We start from the raw sequence: 20,823 nt of genomic DNA, 5'->3' as shown, positions 1-20,823 counted from the left end.
GTTCAGGTGAGCAGACACGAGAAATACGCGCAAACATGTTTAATGCGGCTAACACAATAAATACAAGATCAAGGTTTGCAAAAATATTTCATTCCGTCTCATGTCATAAAAGCAAAGAAAAGATGGCTGGCGAGTCGTCTGCATAGGAAAATTGTCACCTCTGACCTGATTGTCCCTCATCCTGTCAGAGGTCAGGGTTCAAGCTGGCGCTCAGGTCGGGGCTGAGGAAAGGATCCGCCTCCAACTCCAGAAGCGCCGGCAGGTCGCCGCCGCCGCCCTCGCCGGCGCCGACTGCCTCGCAAATCTGCACGGGCGTGTACTGCACCAGCTGCTTCCCTGGACCAATCACAGAGCAGCGCCGCAAACGCTCAGCATGACCTTCGGTTGCTGCCGGACCTCGACTTACTTAGCGCTTTTATTTGCTCCCACAGCAAAACCATCTCAAATCAACATTTGATTTGGACGTGTTGGATGACGTGCTTCCCATTCCTAGAACATCCATTTTTATCAGAAGCCGCCATGTTGGGCAATATCGCCCTCTGCTGGACAGCAGAATGAGCATCCCGACCGCATGTTGGCACCTCAACGCCAACAAATCCAGACAAGCACCAGCCTGCTTTCATTGGGGCAAGGCTCTCCTTGCCCACATGCCAGGGCATGGCTAACTTGTCAAGCTTTTTCACTGAAAGGCCGACGTAACCAAAATCAACATCGGCCTCCAGACCCAAAGAAAGCAAAGGTCAAAGTCGGCCACACAAGTCGTAACCCGAAAAACGTTAACGTTGTGTGGGGCATTTGCCGTAAGTCGAGGTCCAACGCGCGCTTGTCACACCTGTCGTCCCATTTTCACATTTGCATTGCACAATGCTTCATGGCTTGTCACGTGCGTGCGTTTTTACCGGCATCGTCGCTTTCCTCAGCTCCTTTGGCCAAGTTGTCACACAGAAGCTGGCAACAGAAAACAACAACTATTTTACAAAGAGCAAACAAGACACAAAGTAGCAATCGCTGTCATGTCACATGCCCATGTCAAATTCCGACACACGTTACCACGTCAAATTGCGTTACCACGCCAATGACGACATGGGTTACCACAACACGTCAATGATTTTGTGACGGTAAAAGTGTACAAATTGCCAGCTGGTGTCACTCACAGTGTCCAATGCGCTGATGTCAAAATCTCCCGGCGGACACGACGGGTTGAAGAACTGAACGCACAAGAGACGTTTGTCACGTTAACGTGTTACACATGCGCACATATGCACGCACGCACCTCCATGAGCGGCAACGTGTCAAAGGTGAAGGTTTGGCTGTTGAGAATGTTCTGCAGGTTTTCCAGATTGCTGTCAATTGTCTCAACGTGATCTGACAATTCCAACCTGAAACGCGCACACACACACACGTGCGCACGTGAGCAAGTTCACAGCGAGCGTACGTGCAGCGAGCGTCCAGCGAGCGAGCGTACTTGTCGATGCACACGACCGTCTGACAGCTGGAAGGTGCGTCCGGGTCGGCGGCGGCTGGGCGAGGCCTGACAGCTGCAGGAAGTGCGTTAGAAAAAATAACAAAACTTTATTGATAAGTCAACGACATGACGGCGACATGAGCTGAGAGCAGGATTGACGTGGACTTGCCCGCCGTCAGCACGCCGGCGTCAGGCGCGTCGCTGTCCTGCAGGATGGAGTTGATGAAGGTGGTGGGAGAAAGGGGCGTGTCTCCCGCCACGTCGGGGGCCACCGGCTCCTCCTCCTCCACGCTCGGCCCCTTTCTGCGGACGGCAGACCATGAGACGTCAAAAGGTGTCACGCTCGTCCTTCATTGTTGACCAAGAAAATGTTGACGTGCGACGCCGCATCTCTTTAGCAGCAGTCTCGGCACGCGCGTTTGTTCACTCGACATTTTTGCGGGCACGTTTGCTTTGCAGTCATTTTTTGGTGCTGGAAAGCAGCCATAGAGAAAAGTGCTGGTGACAGAGATGTTTGGAAATTGCTAAACACGTCTGAGATGTGACGACGCTGTTGGCCATCTTGAAGGCGCACGTGTGGCTTCCCGGCAAGCAAATTGGATAGGATGGACAAAAATTCACGATTGAAAAAAAAAAAAAAAGCTCTGCTGAGCACTTGAAATACTACAAATTCATATCTGGATTTGTTTTGTTATACTTTTAGCAAAAGTTTGTTGCTTCCCCAGCAGAAGGCCGCCTGTCCAAATGAAAAGACAAAATCCTGCTTTTTTGGCAAGGCAGCGACGGCATTTTTGAATGATGACGAGATGAATCGGATTTGCGCAAAGAAACGAATGACGCGGCTGATGTGCGCTTTGACGCGGGTCCTCACCCGGCTTGCATCCACTCGCTGACCGCCTCGGCTGGAGGGGGCATGGCCAGCTCGGTGACGTCCGAGATGATGGGCCCGGAGCTCACGGAGGACCCCGGCGACAAGATGGAGGGCGCGGCCTGCACGGACTCCAAGGAAAAGGTGCGGGCGTATTTGGGCAGCGAGTGGGCGGAGCCGGAGTCGTTGAGCATCAGCGGCCTGCGGACGGACGCACAAAACGTCAGACGAGCACGAGCACAGGTAGAAAAGGTTGGAGGGTCCACTTGCAGTTTGCGCTTGACTCCCATGATCCTGTTGGACTGGACCAGCGACACCAGGAAGTGGATCAACTGCAGAGCGACAAATGTACACATGAGCACATTTGCAAACAACAACAACAACAACAAGACCAGACGCCGTCTTTACCTTGCTGACCATTTTCTGCTGCTGAGTGTGCTTCTGTCTCAGACACACCACTTCCCTCCACAAAGCTTCGTTCTCACTGAAACAACACAAAACGTTGGCGCTGGGTTCGCGAGCACACATTCTGGACTTTGGGCACGTCTTACTGTTTCATGGCCATTATTTTGGAGTCCATGGTCTCCTGCTTTCCCTTCATGGCCTGCACGTCGCTCAGGAGTTTGCTGACCTCGTGAGACGAGATCTTGCCCTCGTCCGGACGCGCCGAAGACACCTGCGGCGGCAGAGGACAGAGAGCGGCGTGACGGAGATGATGACGTTTAAGGCCGTGTCGAACCTGCTTACGTTGGTGACTTTGCGTTTGATGTTCTCCAGCAAGTGCTCTTGGCCTCTGACGAAGAGCGGGTGCTGGAACTCCGTGTCGTCTTTTTCGGGTTTCAGTAGGCCGCCCTGCTCCATGTGGACCACCTTGCGGAAGCCGTCTTGGAGGGGGGGGGGGAAACAGGAGCGCTCAGTTTGGGCAAATCAGCAAAAGGCCAGCGGCCCATCTGCTACTCACACATGTTGAGCTGCCGAATGAAGCTGGCCATATTGTTGTGTTTGAAGAACTTGGGAAGGACCTCTTTGGAGAAGCGACCCTGATCGTACACGTGGAAACTGGTTCCGCTCTGGCAAACACACAAAAAGTCATTGGCAGCTGTGAGGGCTCGTCAGCCCACAGATGCCGACGGGCGTGAGCAAGCCAAGCAAACGCTCGGGCGTCAAACGTCGTAGGTCAAGCTCGACAAGTCCAAACTCATACGTGACAATTGCTCACTCGGGTGGCAAACAAGAATGCAAGGCAAGGACTGTGCTGATGTGAAGAAAAGGGAATCATTGTTACAAGTCTCCACTTTTTTTCTATGATTGATAAAATGAGCGCATGCTCGTTTGGTCTGACAAAGACTTTTGCACTTGCCTGGAGCAGCTGAACTAACAGCAGCTAGCCTCCATTGCTCAAGTAGGCTAAGGCTAGGCTAAGCTAAGCTAAGGCTAAGGCTAAGCTAACCGAGCACTGACGAGATCGGAATGCAAAAGTCGTACCGGGCTCCAGCAGATGAGCGGGTCGGTGTCGGGGTCTTCCAACAAAGTCCACAATTTGCTGAGAAAGGCCGGTGCGTTGCTGGCTGCCAGCAGCGAGCCTTCCAGCGAACCTCTGGCGTACTCCATCGACAGGAGCGAGCAAAGCAAACGCGCAACTAAGCAGCGTTCCGGGCGGGCGGACGGACGGACGACTTGCTTGTGCTTGGGTCCGTTCTCCTGTCGGTGCTCTCCGGGAGTTTCGAGTCGAACCCACAAACGCAAGTCCCAAGATTCTCCGGAGGAATCTGGTGGAATATTCCAAACAAGCAACTGCGCAGCACCGACAACGTCGCGTGCTGATGACGTCACTGGCAATCTCCCGTCGGCCGACGCATCGGACCAGAAGAGAGCCCAAAATACAACTTGTTATATGGTTGACAAATTACATTTCGATTCTTTTATCACAGCTGTCGAGAAGACTTGCTGTAAGAAGGGTTACTTAACTTTCCTAAAATTACGCGACTCGGTCGGAACCCTCAAAATCGTATCGCGAGTCCATAAATGTATTTTAATTTTGTGCCCACTCGTTCATTTATTGGAAATGACTGTTGTAACCATTATTTAGCATTCACGCAGTTGTTTTGGGTTCACCTGGCAGGCAAAGTGTAGACAAATGATTCGTTCGTTGCGACGTGACTTGAATCAAATGACATCACATTTGGCGGCAGGAAGTCTACGTCATATTTTATTGGATTTTATTTATGTATTCACTTGAGCGTTTTTGTTGTTCTTTTTTTAAATTGAAACACTGCTTTTAAAAATCACAGCATTGGGATATCAGACATCAATTCAAAGTTTCCAGCTTTGCTTATTAACATTCACAATTATTGAGGGGGGTCAAACAACAATTCGACATAAAAGACTAAACAAAATGCTGACATTGCCAGAAGGGCGCGACAATTGAGAAATAATGGATTTCTTTGAGAACACATGGACAAAAGACGGTCGGATCTTCTTCCAAACAAAAGAAGACTCATCTTTTCAGAAGAAAATACGGATCGTGAAAAGAGTGGAAGAGTTGGCGGAGTTTGAGAGACAATAACTGCTCATATCATTAAATTGTGGATTATGTCTTACCCAAATGAAATGATTGTAACATATTACTAACTAACCCAAAACTGGAGCTGTCAAGATTTGAATGATGTAAATATAGCTTATGATTACTTACTGCCAAGGTGAACTCTTGCTTATACACCTGCATTGATAACATGTATTGCTGTTTCTGTAAGAATGTAAACATTGTCTGGCTCTATTTCTATTTGGACATTTGTTGCAACATGCAAGGCTGTCGTGATAACGTTGCATTGCGGCTGCAATGTATCGGCTGTGAAAAGTTACAATGGGGTTGGTGAACATGGTTCCGGTATGCGGCTGGCGGGGGCTACTCCGCGTGTTGGGTTGGCCGCGGTGAGCGCTCAGGAGTATCAAGATCTAAGCATCATCGGATGCTGGCAACAGCGGTAGCTGAACTGACCACAACGGAGTGAACATTGCTGTGGACGCAATGAGCAGAATGCAAGCCCATCTACTCTTCTGGAAGCCACAACGTGTGTGGAGGCTGATCCAAGGTCAGCGAAGACGCTACTGGTGAACGAAAGAGCATGCGCCCGCCCTGGCTGCTCGCCGGGCGGGGTGGGCCTGTTGGTGGCGTCCGGGAACCGATTGACCAATTCCAAATGATTGGTACGAGCTGCAACTTACACACAGACATTACTCAAGATGAACTGAGCGAGGAGTGTGCAGACTTAAGTCTGGGATTAATAACGATATGAATCAATGACTATCATAATCAATGTATATGACTGATGCGTATAGTAAGAATCAATGGGGACGGGTTACTAATAAAACATGGCTTCTACCAGTCAGCCCTTCTTTCGGATGTCAATGTTGCAAATGATATTATGTGATCGAGGTAACCTGTAATAATGTGTCCGAATATTTTTGTGAATCACTTATAAAAAGAGATAAAGCAGGATAAACTAATCTTGACACACCCTCAAGCTTTAGACAGTAAGACGCTTCCAAATATTGAAAGATCTCTTTGCAACCACATGTTAAAGCTTAACTTTGCTTTTTGGATCCTAGAGGAAAAGTTTAGAAGCAGTCTGTCGGAAAGGTTTCTTGTAATGTGAATCCCTAAATGTTTAACAGTTTGCTTCATCAGTATTATACAGACATACTATTTCAGGTTTGTTAATATTGAGGACTAAACCGGAAGCATCAGAAAATTCCTGAGTAGTTTGGAGAGCTATCTTAATTGGAGACTTATCTTTTAGAAATAAAACGGTATCATCGGCTAGTTGGGAAATCTCTATCCCACGATCAAAAATAGATAAACCGTGAATATTGGAATTTGGGGAACGTTTTTGCTGTTCTTTTTCGTACGTCAGACTTGTGTTGTCGGACGCAATCGGTCTCATTTGTTACTGTCCGCTGTTGTGGTGTCAATAAAGTTTTGGCTGTGACGTCGCCGGACTCGTTCACAAGCAGTGCGATGGCGGACACGCGGACGAGGAAAAACGTGGACGAGGACACCGTCGTCAAAGTTCCAGAAAGCAGTCAAAAGAAGAAGGCGAAAACCAAGCGGGCCGCCGTGGACGATGAGGTGACGCGCCGACACATCCCGAACCGGACGCGAAACACAACCGGAACCGGGCTAGCTAGCGATCTACCTGTTAGCATGCTTAGCCAAATGGGCTGCAAATGTTGCCGATCTGGAGCGGTTCGTTTGGAGCTGGCTCCAGTTCAAGTTCGGTAGCAGCCCGAGAAAAATAAATGCCAAAAAGTCTTACAAGCATGAAACGTGACAAACGAGTCACTCCTAAAAGTCACATTTGCCAACTTGATCCAAAGCGGTCTCGGCATGGAAGCGTGACGAGACGCGCACACTTGCCCCGGTTTCTTGCCAGTAGAACACACTGAATGTCAGTTCATGAAAAGTGATCAAGTGAAAGCCCTAAAATTCAGATGAGAAGATCCACAAGCATCCATTGTTCATATGAACTCATCTGTTAGCATGAAGCTGTTGTAGCAAGATTATCAGATAAATCGGCACATTCCAACAAAATATTTCTTGCTGGGGAATATGTCGTACTTGCGGCGATTGTACTGCAACGTGCACATTTGACATGTTGCAGATCTTCAGCATCAACGTTGGCGACCACGACGAAGAGTCGGCAAGTGAGGAGAGCGTTTTTTCCGGCCTGGAGGATTCGGGGAGCGACAGTGAGGATGAGGATGGTTTATACAAGGATGAAGAGGATGAAGCGCCGCAGGTAGCGCTTGTGGCGTTGCTCTCCGCGTTGCTCCTCGTGTGTCTACTTGTCGCTTGTTGTCCACTTGCAGAAGGACGCGTTAAACGGCGGAGACGGCCGACAGAAGGAAGAGTACGAGCAGGACTCATCAGACGAAGAAGTGAGTCCTTTTTTTGACACGGTGTTGACTTTTCATGCGTCTGCTCACTTTGTCCGTGTTGACGGCGCTCAGGACATCCGCAACACGGTGGGGAACATTCCCATGGAGTGGTACAAAGACTTCCCTCACATCGGCTACAATTTAGACGGAAAGAAGATCTACAAGCCCATCCGAAGCAAGGATGAGCTGGACCAGTTCTTGGATAAAATGGAGAACCCCGACTACTGGTGAGTCGCCGCCGCCGCCGCCGGCCGCAGACAAGGCTAACGTGCGTCTGTGCGTGCGCGCAGGAGAACGGTCCACGACAAGCAGACGGCGAGCGACGTGGTTCTGTCTGACGAGCAGGTGGAGCTGGTCAAGCGCCTGCAAAGGGGACAGTTTGGAGACGCCAACTTTGACGAGTTCCAGGTGAGGCGCCGGGCACCGCCCTCGCCGCCGCGCTCCCGTTTCTCATGCTAACGCGTGCCCTGGTGGTCCTCAGCCCTCGGTGGACTTCTTCAGTCGAGACGTGATGCTTCACCCCGTCAGCAACAGGCCGGCCGACAAGCGCAGCTTCATCCCGTCGCTGGTGGAGAAGGAGAAGGTAAGCGCGGCGCACGTGAGCCGGCGGGCCGGTGTGACGCGGTCCGCTTGCAGGTCTCCAAGCTGGTCCACGCCATCAAGATGGGCTGGATCAAGCCTCGTCGCGAGCGGGACGACGGCAGCGGGCGCTACTTCGACCTGTGGGGCAAGGAGGACTCTTCTCTGCTGGCCCAACACAGGATGCACCTGCCCGCCCCCAAGACCCCCCTGCCTGGACACCACGAGTCCTACAACCCTCCGCCCGAGTACCTCTTCACCGAAGAGGAGGTACGTGCGTGCGTGCGTCCATCCGTACGTCCGTCAGCACCACTTGACCCCTCGCTCGTTCTGACCTCTCGTCCGCAGCGAGACCTGTGGGAGCAGCAGGACCCCGCGGACAGGAAGTTGCCTTTGGCTCCCGTCAAGTTCTCCAGCCTGCGGCAGGTTCCCGCCTTTCCTCGTTTCATCCATGAGAGATTTGAGCGCTGCCTGGACCTTTACCTGTGCCCCCGCCAGAGGAAGATGAGGGTAAGGCCCGCCCCCACGGCACCGCCGCCGCCAGCAGTCGCTGGCTGACGCTCTGCCGCGCTCTCTGCAGGTCAACGTGGATCCCGAAGATCTCATTCCCAAGCTTCCCAAACCCAAAGACCTGCAGCCCTTCCCCACCACGCAGTCGCTGGTAAGCAACACGCACACACATTGCACGCTGGCAGCAGGTGAGGTGTGACCCGGGTTGTCTACCTGTGTTAGGTTTATCGGGGTCACAGCGGTCTGGTTCGCTCCATCAGCGTTTCTCCATCAGGACAGTGGCTCGCGTCAGGTAGGTGCAAAGGAGGCCCCCTGCTGGTCGGGAGGAGCATCTCTCTTCATTGTACTGCTTTCCATTCGTCTCGGCTTGAGAACAACTCTTGCCGATTGCCGGCATGGAAATCACTCAACGTCGCTGACATTTTTTGAAAGTCGCCGTCTCGGCTGACGTAACGCGTCAAGACCAAAGCTAACGGCTTGAGACGAACCGTAACGTGCGCTGCTCTTCATAACGATTCTTTTGTCAGTCGACTGATCGGCAGTCACGATGAATGGACTCATTTTTAAAGTTGCGTCAAATTGCACCAACAAGCAGCTGCTCGTTTGAAAATGTTGATTTGAAGGCCATCGTTTTGCACTTTTAAACGGAACCAAAAAGGACGCCAACACTGTCAAACTATCAAAATGCAACTGATTGGAATTGTTTTGCATGCAATCAAGTTCTGACTTGATGAGATTTTTGATTTTGATCAAGTGTCTGTCCGTCGTCTTTCAGGAAGCGACGACGGCTCCGTCAGGTTGTGGGAGGTGAGCTCTTCTCGCTGCGTCAAGGTGCTGCAGGTGGGCGGAGCCGTCAAGGGCGTGAGCTGGAACCCCAACCCGTGCGTGTGTCTCCTGGCCGTCGCCCTGTAAGGACACGCCCACCGCCGGCCCCACCCATCTCGTTTTGCGACTGACTGGCGTCTGTTGGCAGGGACTCGCTGGTGCTGATCGTGTCGCCGGCGCTGGCGGATCGGCAGGTGCTGGCGGCCACCGAACGTCTGCTGGCCGCTCAGCAGGAGGCCGAGGCGGCGGACGGCGCGGGGGGTTCCGTGAGCTGGATCGAGGCGGAAGGCGAGGAGCGTGGGCGGGGCTTGCGCCTGAAGATCCGACACCCCAAAGTGCGACACTCCATGTGGCGGCCCAGCGCTTCTTTTTTCTTTGTTTGTTTGTTTTTGCCGGCTTGACGCTTTTTGCTGTCCGCAGGCGGTCAAGCAGGTGTCGTGGCACGCCAAAGGCGACTACCTGGCCTCGGTCATGCCGGACCACTCCAGCCATCAGCAGGTGCTGATCCACCAGCTCAGCAGCCGGCGCAGCCAGAACCCCTTCCGGCGCAACAAAGGCCTGGTCCAGTGCGTGTGCTTCCACCCGCTGCGGCCGTACTTGCTGGTGGCCACGCAGCGCAGCGTTCGCATCTACAACCTGCTCAAGCAGGAGATGAGCAAGAAGCTGCAGGCCAACTCCAAGTGGATTTCCAGCATGGCCGTCCACCCCGGCGGTGAGTCGCCCGTGGGGCCCGCTTGGGCGTGTGGCCATATTTGATGCGTGTGTGTCCGGCGTGCAGGCGATCACGTGATCTGCGGAAGCTACGACTGCCGGTTGAGCTGGTTTGACCTGGACCTCTCCACTAAGCCGTACAAGATGCTCCGGTAAGTGGCGGCTACGTGCGCACGCGCCTCCTCCTGCTTGGTTCTCACGGCGGCGCCATTTCCTGTCCGCAGGCACCACAAGAAAGCAGTGAGGGCCGTGGCCTATCACAGAGGATACCCGCTTTTCGCCTCGGCCTCTGATGACGGCTCCGTCATCGTCTGCCACGGGACCGTTTACAAGTAAGCGCACGTCAACACACACGGCACACAAACTAAAGCTGCCGGCACTTCTCCTTTCAGTGACTTGCTGCAGAACCCGCTGATTGTTCCAGTCAAGGTTCTTAAAGGTCACATGGTCAGCCATGAACTGGGAGTCCTGGATGTGACCTTTCACCCCAGCCAGCCGTGGGTCTTTTCATCGGGTGCGGACGCCACCATCCGCCTTTTCACCTAGTGGCCCCGCCTACCTGCCATTCATATGTTGCTTTTCTAATAAATTTCCTTTTGAAGCTTGGGACTTGTCTTTCAATATATATATTATTATATTATAATATATATAATATATATATAATATATATAAAAATTAAACGTGGTCGCTGCAGTCGCAAGCATCACTTCTGTTCCCTCAACTTGCGGTAAGACGGCACTCGATAGAAAGCCAAGACGTCAAGTTTGCAGCAATGACGTTTTTCATGGAGCTGACCAAAGCAAGCACGTGAGCGGAATGGAAACGCGCTGCAGCTTGATGACATCATCACTGACAGACCGCTATGATTGTCTGCGGCAGGAAGGTCTTGAGAAGAGCGCTGAAAAGACGTTCACCGATTGCACAAGATTGTTCTGGACTTTGGAGCCAAGATGGAGAACGCGGTGCGGACGAGTTCAGGTCCGATGCGAAAGGTCAAGCGCAGAGAAGACGAGACGTAGGAGTGGCCGACGTGCAAGGAGGGGCGGCCCGGCTTTGAAAGCCGCCAGAACATCTGAAGACGTCAGGCCAAGAAGAAGGACTTGTTTCAGGGCCCTCGCGCATACGTGACATGGCGGTCCCAGAAAGGAAAGTGCAGAAACGATCAACAAACGTACGCGTTTGGAGCGGTCCAGGAAGGAGTTATCAATATGAATTGGTTAGCAACTCACTCACAGCAGATTCAAAAAATAATTCTTGTTCCTCACATCAAACGTTAAGAAATTGTTCCAAGGAAAGTTTTTGGTTTGTTTGTATCGTAAATTGGACCCGGTTATGACTTTTTTTCTTTGGACGGATGAGACGCGTTCGTGTTGAGCCCCGTTCGGAGCACATCTTCAGACTTACTGAAGCGCATCGTCACTGCTTCCAGAACTTTCCTGCACAAATTCAAAGCTGACCAACTGACACACAAGGACACCGTTTGCTTGCCAGCGTTGGCAAAAACACAAAGTTCGTTTCTCATCATAGCAAAAATGCAACAATGATAAGCAGAAAGATGTTGGAAAAGATCAACATCACTCTCATTCCGTTTTGGGAGGAAGCGCACGTAAGCAAGGGCAAGATGGACGGCCGGCGCCATCGCAACAGCTTCATTTCATCACAAATGACTTGATGGCAAATACATTCACGGACATTCGGAGACACAGCAATTCACAACTTTCAACTTTCCACAAAAGGGCTACCAGATGCATTGTTGTTATTATTATTATTACTAAATGCTGGTCACTCATCAAGTGACTTTTTCTGTCTGAAAACCAAACAAAAAAAACCTCTTGGAAATTGAACATTATTGTAAAAAGTTTGAGAATTTTTTACAAATATTAAATTAAAATGATTGAATTTTGGGATATATTAATAAGTGTGAATTGTCAGAGTACAAAATGAGAGATTTTGCCATTCAATTCAGTCAAGAGCTAAATGAAAATCTATGAAAATGATGTTGCAGAAGAAAGAAGAAGTCAATGCGATCATTTGTCAAGGAAATGAAAGCCAGAATAAATGAGAGCAACTTTACCTCAATGGAGCCTTTGTGAGATCTCGCACAAATGCAGGACAGCAAAACTGCTCACATTTCTTCAACCTAGAGACAGAAAATCAAGTTTGACTCCAAATTGCAGTCTTGTCATTTTCCAAAGTCAGAAGGTAACAATCTCATCGGATTGCCAAAACAGAAAGAACATCTTGATGTCAACGGGACCTTCAAACTGAGGAGTTGCACGCAGAAAATGCCTTGAAACAAATGGATGGACCAGACGCGCCGTTGGAACACAATGTCACGCTTTCATCGTTTGTATTTGAAACGCTGTGTCGCATTTCAATAAAAGCGTTGGAGGGGATGACAAGATGTGGCGAGAGTACGGGCTGTTCGAAGGAGACGTGCGCCGGGGACGCCGCCACGGACCGTCAATGGGGCTGAAGTTGGTCTGGGCCACACGGCCCCGAAATGAAACCGCCTTTTTTGCAGTCATTCGGGACGATTACGCTTTGAATCCATTTGAATCTAATAAATCCAACCAACATGTATTGAAAGGTTTCATTCAGTCAAAAATAATGACTGTGCAAAATGTTAAGACAACAATCATGTATGGTGAATCTAAATGAGTTTTAACATTCATAGTTTGTGCTTGGATGCCACAAAGACGCAGTTGGTAGCTATTGTAAGCACGTCTTGTGAAGCAGCCATGAGGCATTCGCTGCCACTTTTGTCACAAAAACATTTGAATGCAACACAACATCTTTTCATCATCCAGAAGACAACATTCCATTTCACCATGTAGCACATTTTTAAGCATTTGATTTTTTAAATGATGTATCAAATTCATTTGATGTATTGCCCAGCCCGAAGCTGAAGCCAGAGGGCGGCCATCTTGCGTTGCCGCCCTTCCAGACAACTTGAGTGCACTTTTCAGGGCCTGAATATACGTATATTTGGGCTGATTTGGGATCTGTGGAGGATCCTCTCAAGAGAAGCACGTTCGCTCTTTGCATCAAGCGTTCACAAGTCCGACACAGGTGCTACGTACGTGATCGTTACAGAGAAGACACGCGGGCTGGGACGAGACCACTTCAGGAAGAGGAAAAGTGTTCCGACTGAGGACTATTTACATGCTTGCTCAATAACTAAATAAATAATTGAAGTCAATAACAACCTAATGTTTACGTGTGCAAATCAAGCTAGTTTGTTTGTTTTTATTTTGCCATTGAAGTAAGCCGTCACTAGCGCCAGCATTTGATGTGATGATGACCTCTGACCTCTCGTTTGCTTGCTAAGGTCCTGATTGGGATTAGCATCAAATCCAAGTTTATTTTGTGATCCTGTTGGCGATCCTATCAACATCATGACATAGTGGTTGTGGCCAGCATGTAGCTCCGCCCCTGAGGAAAGTGGAAGGACGGCGGGCATGCTGACGTCCCGAGCGGCCTAAGAGGATTATTGTTGCGCCCGCCGCCTTGTTTGGTGTCCGTTTGGCCAGGCGGACGTAGGGACGAGCGAGGGCAGATGAAGACGAGCGCCTGCGCGCTGTTGGCGCTGCTGCTGGTCGCGGCATATTTGCGGGAGGTCCAGTGCAGCCTGCCCATGGAGGTAGGCCACGCCCACGGGACCGTCCCCGGGCCTCACCTTGACGACATGCGGTCGGGTGCCGCCACAAGTCAGCGGTCCGACTTGCGCCGACTTCCTGGACTTTGCCGGCGCCTGAGGAGACGCCGCCTCAGCTACCTGGTAAACGCTTGTTGCCCGCTTGCCGGCCGGCACTTTCTTACTGATGTTAGCCTAGCATGCTAGCTGATTGTCTCTGCAGTGTCACAAGAGGAACTTCTGCTGGTGGGGGCGGAGCCACGGGTGGGGTCAGAGTGGCCAGACGTGCCGATGCCCGAGAGGTTCCACGTGTCGGCGCGTCTTCATTCGAAGCATCTGATGCAAGTCGTGCCACCAGATTTCGCCACGTGTCCAAATTTGGTCAGTCTGTTATTTGAACAAGCGATTGCGCAATCGCAAGCACTGAAAAGTCAAGTTGCTGTTGGCGATTGCGCCTGACGGCAGCGAGATGCACTTTGCGATTGATGCTGTGTTGAAAGGAGCAAATTCATGTTGAACTATGACAGAAAGAAAACTATTTGTGTCACATCAATTTTCATCTGTTGTCTTTTTTTGTTCCAAATAAATTTTGAATCAAATGATTTCATCCAACCAATTCATATCTGTTATTTAAGAAAGCTATAAGCAATGTTAATTGCAGTTTTTGTGGTGAATTAAGAGAACCATTTATTTGCTGCTGCTTCTGACTTTGGGAACATGTCATTTGAGATGTTTTAATATGATCGGACTGCCCACGCACAATTGTATTTATAAACCGTATTATTTTAGAAAAATTCATAAATCTAAATATATGCATAATAATCAAATTCTGTTGAAAATTATTTTTCGAAGCTGTGGAAATGTTTTATAACATAAATAAGTTGCATCTTCTTTTGTATTTAATATTGATTTTGTTTGGCTTTTTTTTTTAGCCTTCGTAACCTCCCTGCCATGGAGTGATTTGTGAATTTTTTTTTTTTTATTTATTTTAGATACAAATGGGTAATAAAAGAAGTAAATTGCGAAAAAGAACCGGGACTTCGGGAACCGATTGAATGGAAAACCTTTAAGGCTGGAAAGTAATATAATAATAACGATAACAATTCTAACCTATGCGACTCTCGGAAAGTGTTGACGTATGCGAGGTGAGGCCGAGACACTGATCTGAATATATGACTGGATAGCCGATATCCATACACGCCCGTGCAAGCCGTTGAAGTCACAGGGCGGCCATCTTGCTCCTCCCATCCCACGAGCAGACTACTGTATAAACGAAATGGTATACATACAGTATACAGCTCGTAGGTAGTTAGTAAAAGGCCGAGGGCGGGGTTGGAGGGGTTTGGTCACTATTTTTCAGTTTAAGTTAACTTAATTAACTAAGTTAAGTTAAAAAAAAAAAATTAACAAGTGGACGGTATGCGCTGCTTTGAAGACCCCCTTTTTCTTTTATCGCTCAGTTCCTTAGACGCCAATACAGTATTAGTGTGGCAGAGGCATCTTTTGTTGAATTACAGTTCTTCTTTCATAAAAGAAATATACAAGTTTCTTCCTCTAAACTTCATTAAGCATATTATTTATACATATATTTAAGGCAAGTTGTAAAATGTCTGAAGTCTTAATTATTATCAACACATTTAAAACATCCTAAATCATGCTGTTTCCACTAAGTACTGTCTCAAATATGGTCAAATTTCGACACTGTAAATGTATAGGATCGTATACAGAGAAAACGTTTCTTGGGAGGAGCAATATGGCGGCCTCGCGACTTCAAAATCGGCTATCCAGTCATATCTTCAGATCAGTGGGCCGCAACTTCCGGTTATGCGCGAACAGAAAAAGCTCAACCGTGGCTTTCAAAATAAAGTGACACAGTACGATCCAGTGGCTATTTAAGATGGTATATGAAAGGAATAAAATATACGACTGATAAAAATGTGAAGAATAATCGTTTAACGTGTATCATGCAAATTCCTAACTTGTTTGTTCGCCACGTGACGCATTGTGAAGCGGCGTCAGTCGTGTTATTGTGAAGGCTCGGTGGCGGACATCCTGCTGCGGGCCACCAACTGAGACTTGAGGCTTCATCTTCCTCATCTTCGTGTTATTGTCGTCGAGATCAGTCAGAGCAAGACGAATCTTCGCTCGACGTCGTCACCTTCGCTAGAGTTGACACTTGAAAAGTCACCTTTTGATTGGCTGCTAAAATGACGAGCGGGTGCGCCGATGACTGTGAGTGTGCTAACGCAAGCATGTGTTAGCATTAGCGCTTCAAATTATACCACCTTCGTGGATGACGCCACCTTGTTTGTCCGGAAGGGATGAACATAGGGTTTATTTTGCATTTCATTTTTTTCAAACGCTAGCGAAATAGAAATATTCGGACGCCTCATTGCGCTGCCATACGTCAACTGAGGAGCAGGAATTATTTCGTGAGTTTTACAATAGGAGAAATGTGAAGCGCCTGCGTCAACCTTTTCTTGGTGTGTTTTTTCTGAGTTTTTGCAGCTACCATGTATAGATGAGTCCGTTGGTCAGCAAAGCGTGCTGCTAAAATGATTTTAACCTGGCCAAAGTTGAAAAGTCATTGTAGAAATGTCACAGCTAAGTGTCAAACATTTGCTTACTTGTCCAAGCAGCACGAGTGAGATCTTCCTGTAGTCTCTTGGCGCCCTTGGTTGCCACATCCAATATGGACGTCGGATTCCGTGCTTGATCGGGCCAACGTCTGCGGATGCAGTTGAGAGCGACGCGGCCTGACGTCCTTTGAGCTGCTTTCAGCATCGGCAATGGAGAGCGGGTGGTGGCGGGTGCCGCTGGCGTGCTGTCGTCCTCGCGTGCTGCTCCTGCATGCGCTCTTCTGGGGCCTAGTGGCCCTCAGGTGGGTGCCGCCGCGCTCAATCGGTTCGGCTCGGCCCGGCCGCTGCTCGCATCCTTCGTAGGCTCATTGGGACGTTTGCCTTCCAGAGTGTTTGGAGCCGCCCTGCTGGCAGAAGACAAACTTGCAGGTAAACGCCATCAACCAAGTTGATGTCCATTTTTCCCCACTTTTGCCCTCCCACGTGCTTTTTGTGCCAAGTTTATTATCCCTCGGCTTGCCACTTGAGAGTTTCAGAATCCATTTTCTCACGCAGATACAATTTCATTGTGCTTATTAATTGCCATGCAAGACGATTGTGGTAGTTCCCTCCAATCTCGTCGGCTGGTGCCGTGACCCAGATCATAGCGAAGGCGCGCAACTCCAAATTCAGACTTTGATACCCTGATTGCCTTCAAATTGGCAAGCCTCGGTCGGGTTAGGGTGTTTGTTGTGCGCCTTAGCGTTGTGTTCTGCTGTCGCGCAGCCGTCAAGGCCGCCGTCGCCCCCTGCTGGCTGCTGGAGGACTTTGTGGTGACGGCCGAGTGCTCTGAGTGCGACGCCTTCCAGACGGTACGTTGATGGGCCGGCGCCGCCTTAGCCGGTGGCTAAAAGCGCACTGAGCGACGTTTGCCTTTGTGTTCAGAAGACGCGGTCGGCGTGCGGCCAGACGGGCTACGTGGAGAAGGTCAACTGCACCAAATCCAACCGGGATGAGTACAAGAGGTCAGGTCGTGCCGCCACCGCCATCACGGACATTTTCTCATCTCGTCTTGTCTGGTCTGGTCTCAGCTGCCGCTCGGCCGTCATGGAGGAGCATCTCTTCTGGAAGTTCGAGGCGGCCATGTTGTCCGTCACGGCGTTGTCGGCCATCTTGGTGGTCCTGCGTCAGCGCCGGCTGGACCGTCTGGCCTCGGAGAAAGTGCGCCGGCAGATCGAGTCCATATAGCGCCGGCGTGCTTTGGGAGCGGTTTGTGACGCTGCAAACGGACAGCGCCGCCCGCGCTGCTAGCCGCTCCATTTGGCTGCTGCCCAAAGCCAAGTCAGGCAAAGTGGGTGGGGCAAAGTCTTTCCACAACGTTGCCCATCCTGTCCCTTCACAAGCAGCCTCCACTACAAATGACAGTTGACCGCAAGCATACCCCCCCCCCCCTACCCACCAATAAAAGGGTGGGGGGCTTTGCAACTTCCACATCCCATCGACCGGGAGGATGAGATTGATGGAGACTAATAATTTTTTTTTGCTGAACAGCAAAATTAAATAAATAAGAAGCCAATTTCAGTGCTGAAAGAAGATTGTGTGTTTTTCTGTCTTCCTCCACTTTGGGATGCGTGTTGATGTGCTGCTTATGTATTACGTTGAATGCGACAACAACAAAAAGTCCAAATGTTTGACTTTTCTTTACATGGCCAAATGTATTTGGGATATTACAATCATGATCAAATGCCAATCAACTTTGAATTCACAGGCCACACCAAAGGGCAAATCATCTTTTAACTGACACCAAATGTCCCATTGTGCTCACATTCAAAACACACACAAAGTAAGTAGCATCAATAAAAATAGCAAAGTTTGGCAGGTTACACCTCAGGAGAACAATTGTAATCTTACGAGATCTTTTGGGTTTGAGGCCAAATTGCCAAATTTTGGTCCGATGTTGAGATGTCAAACAAAAGGGCTCAAATGTCACTAACAGCATTTCTCAAACTGGCCAGGAGATGGCGACAGAAACCACGTCTGAAGACCATCTAGTCTTCTGGAATGAGCCATCTCCAGACTAGAATTGTTCAAAGTTATATTAAGAAAATAGAAGGGGAAAAAATATTAAGGAAAAAAGACTTCATACATTGAAAAAATAATATAATGAAAATTAAACCAACGAAAAAACGACATTGCTTTTGAATTGTGGTTCAGCAGATGTAATAATTACAACACGTGAAACAGGCCTGGAAAAATGGTGGTACCCTCAAGATTCCGCTGCAAAATCTTTTTTCCTGACATGTTGCACTCTTGCGAGTCAAACCCTAAACATGCAGTCATGACCAAATTTAAAGAATTATTTGGCCCCATTTGAAAACAATTTGAAGCTCACCTCTGACTATTGGTCAAGCTGCAGGAATGTGGGTCCCCCCCATCTGTGATGCTAATTAGACAACATGGTGGAACATCTCCCATTGGTCAAATGATTATTTTCTATGGGGACCATCAGTATTGTTTAGGCCTGTTTCATGAGTTATTGTGTTTAAAAAAAGATTTATTTTTTTCATAAAACTGCTCAACCACAACTCAAAAGCAAAGTCTGATTTCCATTAATTTATTTTCATTAAGGGTTTTATTTATTGCGAGCTAATTATCTTATTTTATAATTCATGTTTTTTTCTCTTTCCTTCTTTAACAGAGAGGTACCAACAATTTCCCCTGTGTGTACTTAGCGTTTGTGGAATTGAGGGTGTTGATGGCTCGTTACAGAACACGACTGTATATCGTTTGCAGACGTCGCGCTGTCGCCATCGCCTGGCCACTTTGAGAAATGCTGTCGGTGACAACTTCCGAGAATGCAAAAAATATTTAATATACGAGCCGTTTTTCCGTGGGTCTCGTGCTCTATCCTAGTTTCGTTTTAGATTTTTTTTTTTAATAGAAAAATCAAACTGTTGTCTGGATCGAGTAAGGAACATTCCAAAAACAAAGTAGAAAACCAAACAGTATTTCAATTGTGGTGTTTCTATTTTACAACGTACATCAAACGATTCGTTTTTCCATTTTTTAAATATTGTTTCCAAACGTAATACACCAAAAGAGACAGTCCGACCTCCGGGGAGATATTTCACAACAATTATTTATGAGAAATTAGGCGAAACAAATATTATGCCCTGCTGCAGCAAACAAACGGGGTTGGGGAATGTACAAAAACAAAAAAAGAAAGAAATTGAGTCGCAGGTGTTTCTAATCGACTGGCAAGTAAACGAGCTCGTAGAAGCACCTATACGTGGCTAATGCTAAACTATTTCATGGTTTTGACTTTCGGGACCAAGCCTGCAAGTTTACTCATTCCAAAAGACATTACGAAGAAAATATCGCTCGTTAATCGCGCCAAAACGCGACCACGTCAACATAATTCGGAGAAAATGTTCTTGCTTTGAACTCACTAACGTTCGTCAGCTGGTTTGCCACTCGGCTAACATAGTTGGATGCAAATATCACAATTTGGGACTTTTGTAACAGGAAGAAACTTGAAAATGTTCTTGAAAGCAACGTCACACAAGACAAGCAAACGTACCTCCATCTTGACCTTACTCCTCAATCCTCATGCTCTTTTTTTGTTGGGGTGGTTTTGTTCCTGCTCGTGACCGATACGTCGTGGCGTTCACGTCACGACATGATTACTCCGTCCTGCACACCTGTTGCATGCTAGCAGTATGGGGAGAGATTTTAAAACTCAAACTCATTCACACAAATATATGGGCGAATTTCATGGTTGTTCATGTTGTGTCTGCATTTAATTTTCACGATTTACCATTTGGAAGAGCTCCATTCTGCTTGTCAATTCACTGAATGTGCGCTTGTGGGTCGACCGGCGCGTGCATTTCTTTCGAACACCTTATTTAACGTTAATATTAACAATTATTAATATTAACACGTGCATTTGCTTTTGAGACAAATATCACGCTGTTTCAAAATATTATTACACACACACGTCATCACATATTCACGTTTCTAAAGGCCCGTTCCTCCTCCGTCCACGAGGCGGCAGTGTTGCTGTCTTGATTTCTCGTTTAAATTTGTAAACTGTTAAACAGAAAACGAGCCTTTATCTTATCCTGACCTGATCCTTATGTTTCTATTTAACACAAGTCGGGAAACAAAATGCGAGCTGTATTTGTTTCCTGTTTATGTTTATGCTGCCTTGATAGGAAGACGTTCTTACTTGAAAATGTTCTTCTTTTACGCCAGTAAGCATGATAGAGGATCAGAAAAAGCAACACTGCTACCTTGTGGACGGAAGAGGAACGAGCCTTTAGACACACGTGAATATCTTGATACAAAGGGGAAAAAGAATATCTTGAAACCACGGAAGATGATTAGTGCCAGTGGGGAAAAAAGAAAGGTTAGCAGGATTCTGACTTTTTTGAACTGAGAAATGTACTTTTTTTCAAATGTGAAACTTACCTCACAAATTAACAATAGTTCAGATTCAGATTTAGAATATTGATTGTCATTGTCACAAAGGAACACCGAAACTTTGTTTGAATGATCCATACAGCAGAGTTGGTAAAGTGCAAAAGCCCACAAAATTAATAGCCATAAAATAACCCGGGGCAGAGTTCAGTAGGCTCACAGCCTGTGGATACGGCCTGTTGACGTACCTTCCTCCTTGCACCTTCTCCACGAGGGCAGCAGGTGGAAAAGGTGGTGAGCCGGATGATGCCCG

The 20,823-nt window shown here is 48.3% G+C and overlaps 4 protein-coding genes across 9 annotated transcripts; 3 read left to right on the top strand and 1 right to left on the bottom strand.

Moving 5' to 3' along the window:
* Positions 1-24: 24 nt before the first annotated feature.
* Positions 25-19,686, bottom strand: hsf1 (heat shock transcription factor 1). 3 transcript variants are annotated; one of them, XM_077548395.1, is made up of 14 exons: positions 19,672-19,686; positions 11,971-12,036; positions 3,295-3,403; positions 3,081-3,217; positions 2,885-3,009; positions 2,742-2,817; positions 2,604-2,665; positions 2,337-2,534; positions 1,635-1,768; positions 1,466-1,538; positions 1,274-1,379; positions 1,155-1,208; positions 900-948; positions 25-336 (listed from the first exon to the last, which is right to left on the bottom strand). In XM_077548395.1, the coding sequence occupies exons 3-14, from the start codon at positions 3,323-3,325 to the stop codon at positions 185-187; spliced, it is 1,197 nt and encodes a 398-aa protein (XP_077404521.1). In that variant the 5' UTR covers positions 3,326-3,403; positions 11,971-12,036; positions 19,672-19,686; the 3' UTR covers positions 25-184. The 3 variants fall into 3 exon arrangements, with proteins under 3 accessions (XP_077404521.1, XP_077404520.1, XP_077404522.1); XM_077548394.1 differs by lacking the exon at positions 19,672-19,686 and adding an exon at positions 16,161-16,307; XM_077548396.1 differs by lacking the exons at positions 11,971-12,036; positions 19,672-19,686 and adding an exon at positions 3,819-4,187.
* On the top strand, positions 4,182-10,502 carry bop1 (BOP1 ribosomal biogenesis factor). The gene is made up of 17 exons (XM_077548381.1): positions 4,182-5,540; positions 6,311-6,462; positions 6,995-7,132; positions 7,203-7,271; positions 7,344-7,498; positions 7,562-7,679; positions 7,753-7,854; positions 7,908-8,120; positions 8,199-8,360; positions 8,431-8,511; positions 8,583-8,652; positions 9,136-9,268; positions 9,334-9,520; positions 9,606-9,897; positions 9,964-10,048; positions 10,121-10,228; positions 10,289-10,502. Exons 1-17 carry the CDS (start codon positions 5,459-5,461, stop codon positions 10,440-10,442), a joined length of 2,301 nt encoding a protein of 766 aa, XP_077404507.1. The 5' UTR covers positions 4,182-5,458; the 3' UTR covers positions 10,443-10,502.
* On the top strand, positions 13,340-14,067 carry LOC144037170 (uncharacterized). Its single transcript, XM_077548406.1, has 2 exons — positions 13,340-13,677; positions 13,757-14,067. Exons 1-2 carry the CDS (start codon positions 13,456-13,458, stop codon positions 13,871-13,873), a joined length of 339 nt encoding a protein of 112 aa, XP_077404532.1. The 5' UTR covers positions 13,340-13,455; the 3' UTR covers positions 13,874-14,067.
* Positions 16,265-17,684, top strand: jtb (jumping translocation breakpoint). 4 transcript variants are annotated; one of them, XM_077548402.1, is made up of 5 exons: positions 16,265-16,414; positions 16,501-16,541; positions 16,878-16,963; positions 17,040-17,116; positions 17,183-17,684. In XM_077548402.1, the coding sequence occupies exons 1-5, from the start codon at positions 16,323-16,325 to the stop codon at positions 17,337-17,339; spliced, it is 453 nt and encodes a 150-aa protein (XP_077404528.1). In that variant the 5' UTR covers positions 16,265-16,322; the 3' UTR covers positions 17,340-17,684. The 4 variants fall into 4 exon arrangements, with proteins under 4 accessions (XP_077404528.1, XP_077404527.1, XP_077404526.1 ...); XM_077548401.1 differs by having other exon boundaries at positions 17,037-17,116; XM_077548400.1 differs by having other exon boundaries at positions 17,040-17,684.
* Positions 19,687-20,823: the final 1,137 nt, after the last annotated feature.

The sequence above is a fragment of the Vanacampus margaritifer genome, chromosome 17, assembly GCF_051991255.1.
Source record: "Vanacampus margaritifer isolate UIUO_Vmar chromosome 17, RoL_Vmar_1.0, whole genome shotgun sequence".
In the NCBI taxonomy this organism is placed as follows: domain Eukaryota; kingdom Metazoa; phylum Chordata; class Actinopteri; order Syngnathiformes; family Syngnathidae; genus Vanacampus; species Vanacampus margaritifer.
The sequence above is the reverse complement of the archived record's forward strand: the minus strand, read 5'-3'. Positions and strand labels throughout refer to the sequence as shown.

What these genes read in the sequence shown, in the direction of transcription:
- jtb (XM_077548399.1), top strand. Translation starts at nt 16,323, where the DNA reads ATGGAGAGCGGGTGGTGGCGGGTGCCGCTGGCGTGCTGTCGTCCTCGC. An exon ending in GGCAGAAGACAAACTTGCAG is followed by an intron (nt 16,542 to 16,877) that starts GTAAACGCCATC and finishes GCTGTCGCGCAG; the next exon opens with CCGTCAAGGCCGCCGTCGCC. An exon ending in AGTGCGACGCCTTCCAGACG is followed by an intron (nt 16,964 to 17,036) that starts GTACGTTGATGG and finishes CTTTGTGTTCAG; the next exon opens with AAGACGCGGTCGGCGTGCGG.
- bop1 (XM_077548381.1), top strand. Translation starts at nt 5,459, where the DNA reads ATGCGCCCGCCCTGGCTGCTCGCCGGGCGGGGTGGGCCTGTTGGTGGC. An exon ending in GGGCCGCCGTGGACGATGAG is followed by an intron (nt 6,463 to 6,994) that starts GTGACGCGCCGA and finishes GACATGTTGCAG; the next exon opens with ATCTTCAGCATCAACGTTGG. An exon ending in TCCCCACCACGCAGTCGCTG is followed by an intron (nt 8,512 to 8,582) that starts GTAAGCAACACG and finishes TACCTGTGTTAG; the next exon opens with GTTTATCGGGGTCACAGCGG.
- hsf1 (XM_077548396.1), bottom strand. Translation starts at nt 3,944, where the DNA reads ATGGAGTACGCCAGAGGTTCGCTGGAAGGCTCGCTGCTGGCAGCCAGC. An exon ending in AAAATAATGGCCATGAAACA is followed by an intron (nt 2,818 to 2,884) that starts GTAAGACGTGCC and finishes GTGTTGTTTCAG; the next exon opens with TGAGAACGAAGCTTTGTGGA. An exon ending in ACATCAGCGCATTGGACACT is followed by an intron (nt 949 to 1,154) that starts GTGAGTGACACC and finishes TTCTGTTGCCAG; the next exon opens with CTTCTGTGTGACAACTTGGC.
- LOC144037170 (XM_077548406.1), top strand. Translation starts at nt 13,456, where the DNA reads ATGAAGACGAGCGCCTGCGCGCTGTTGGCGCTGCTGCTGGTCGCGGCA. An exon ending in GACGCCGCCTCAGCTACCTG is followed by an intron (nt 13,678 to 13,756) that starts GTAAACGCTTGT and finishes TTGTCTCTGCAG; the next exon opens with TGTCACAAGAGGAACTTCTG.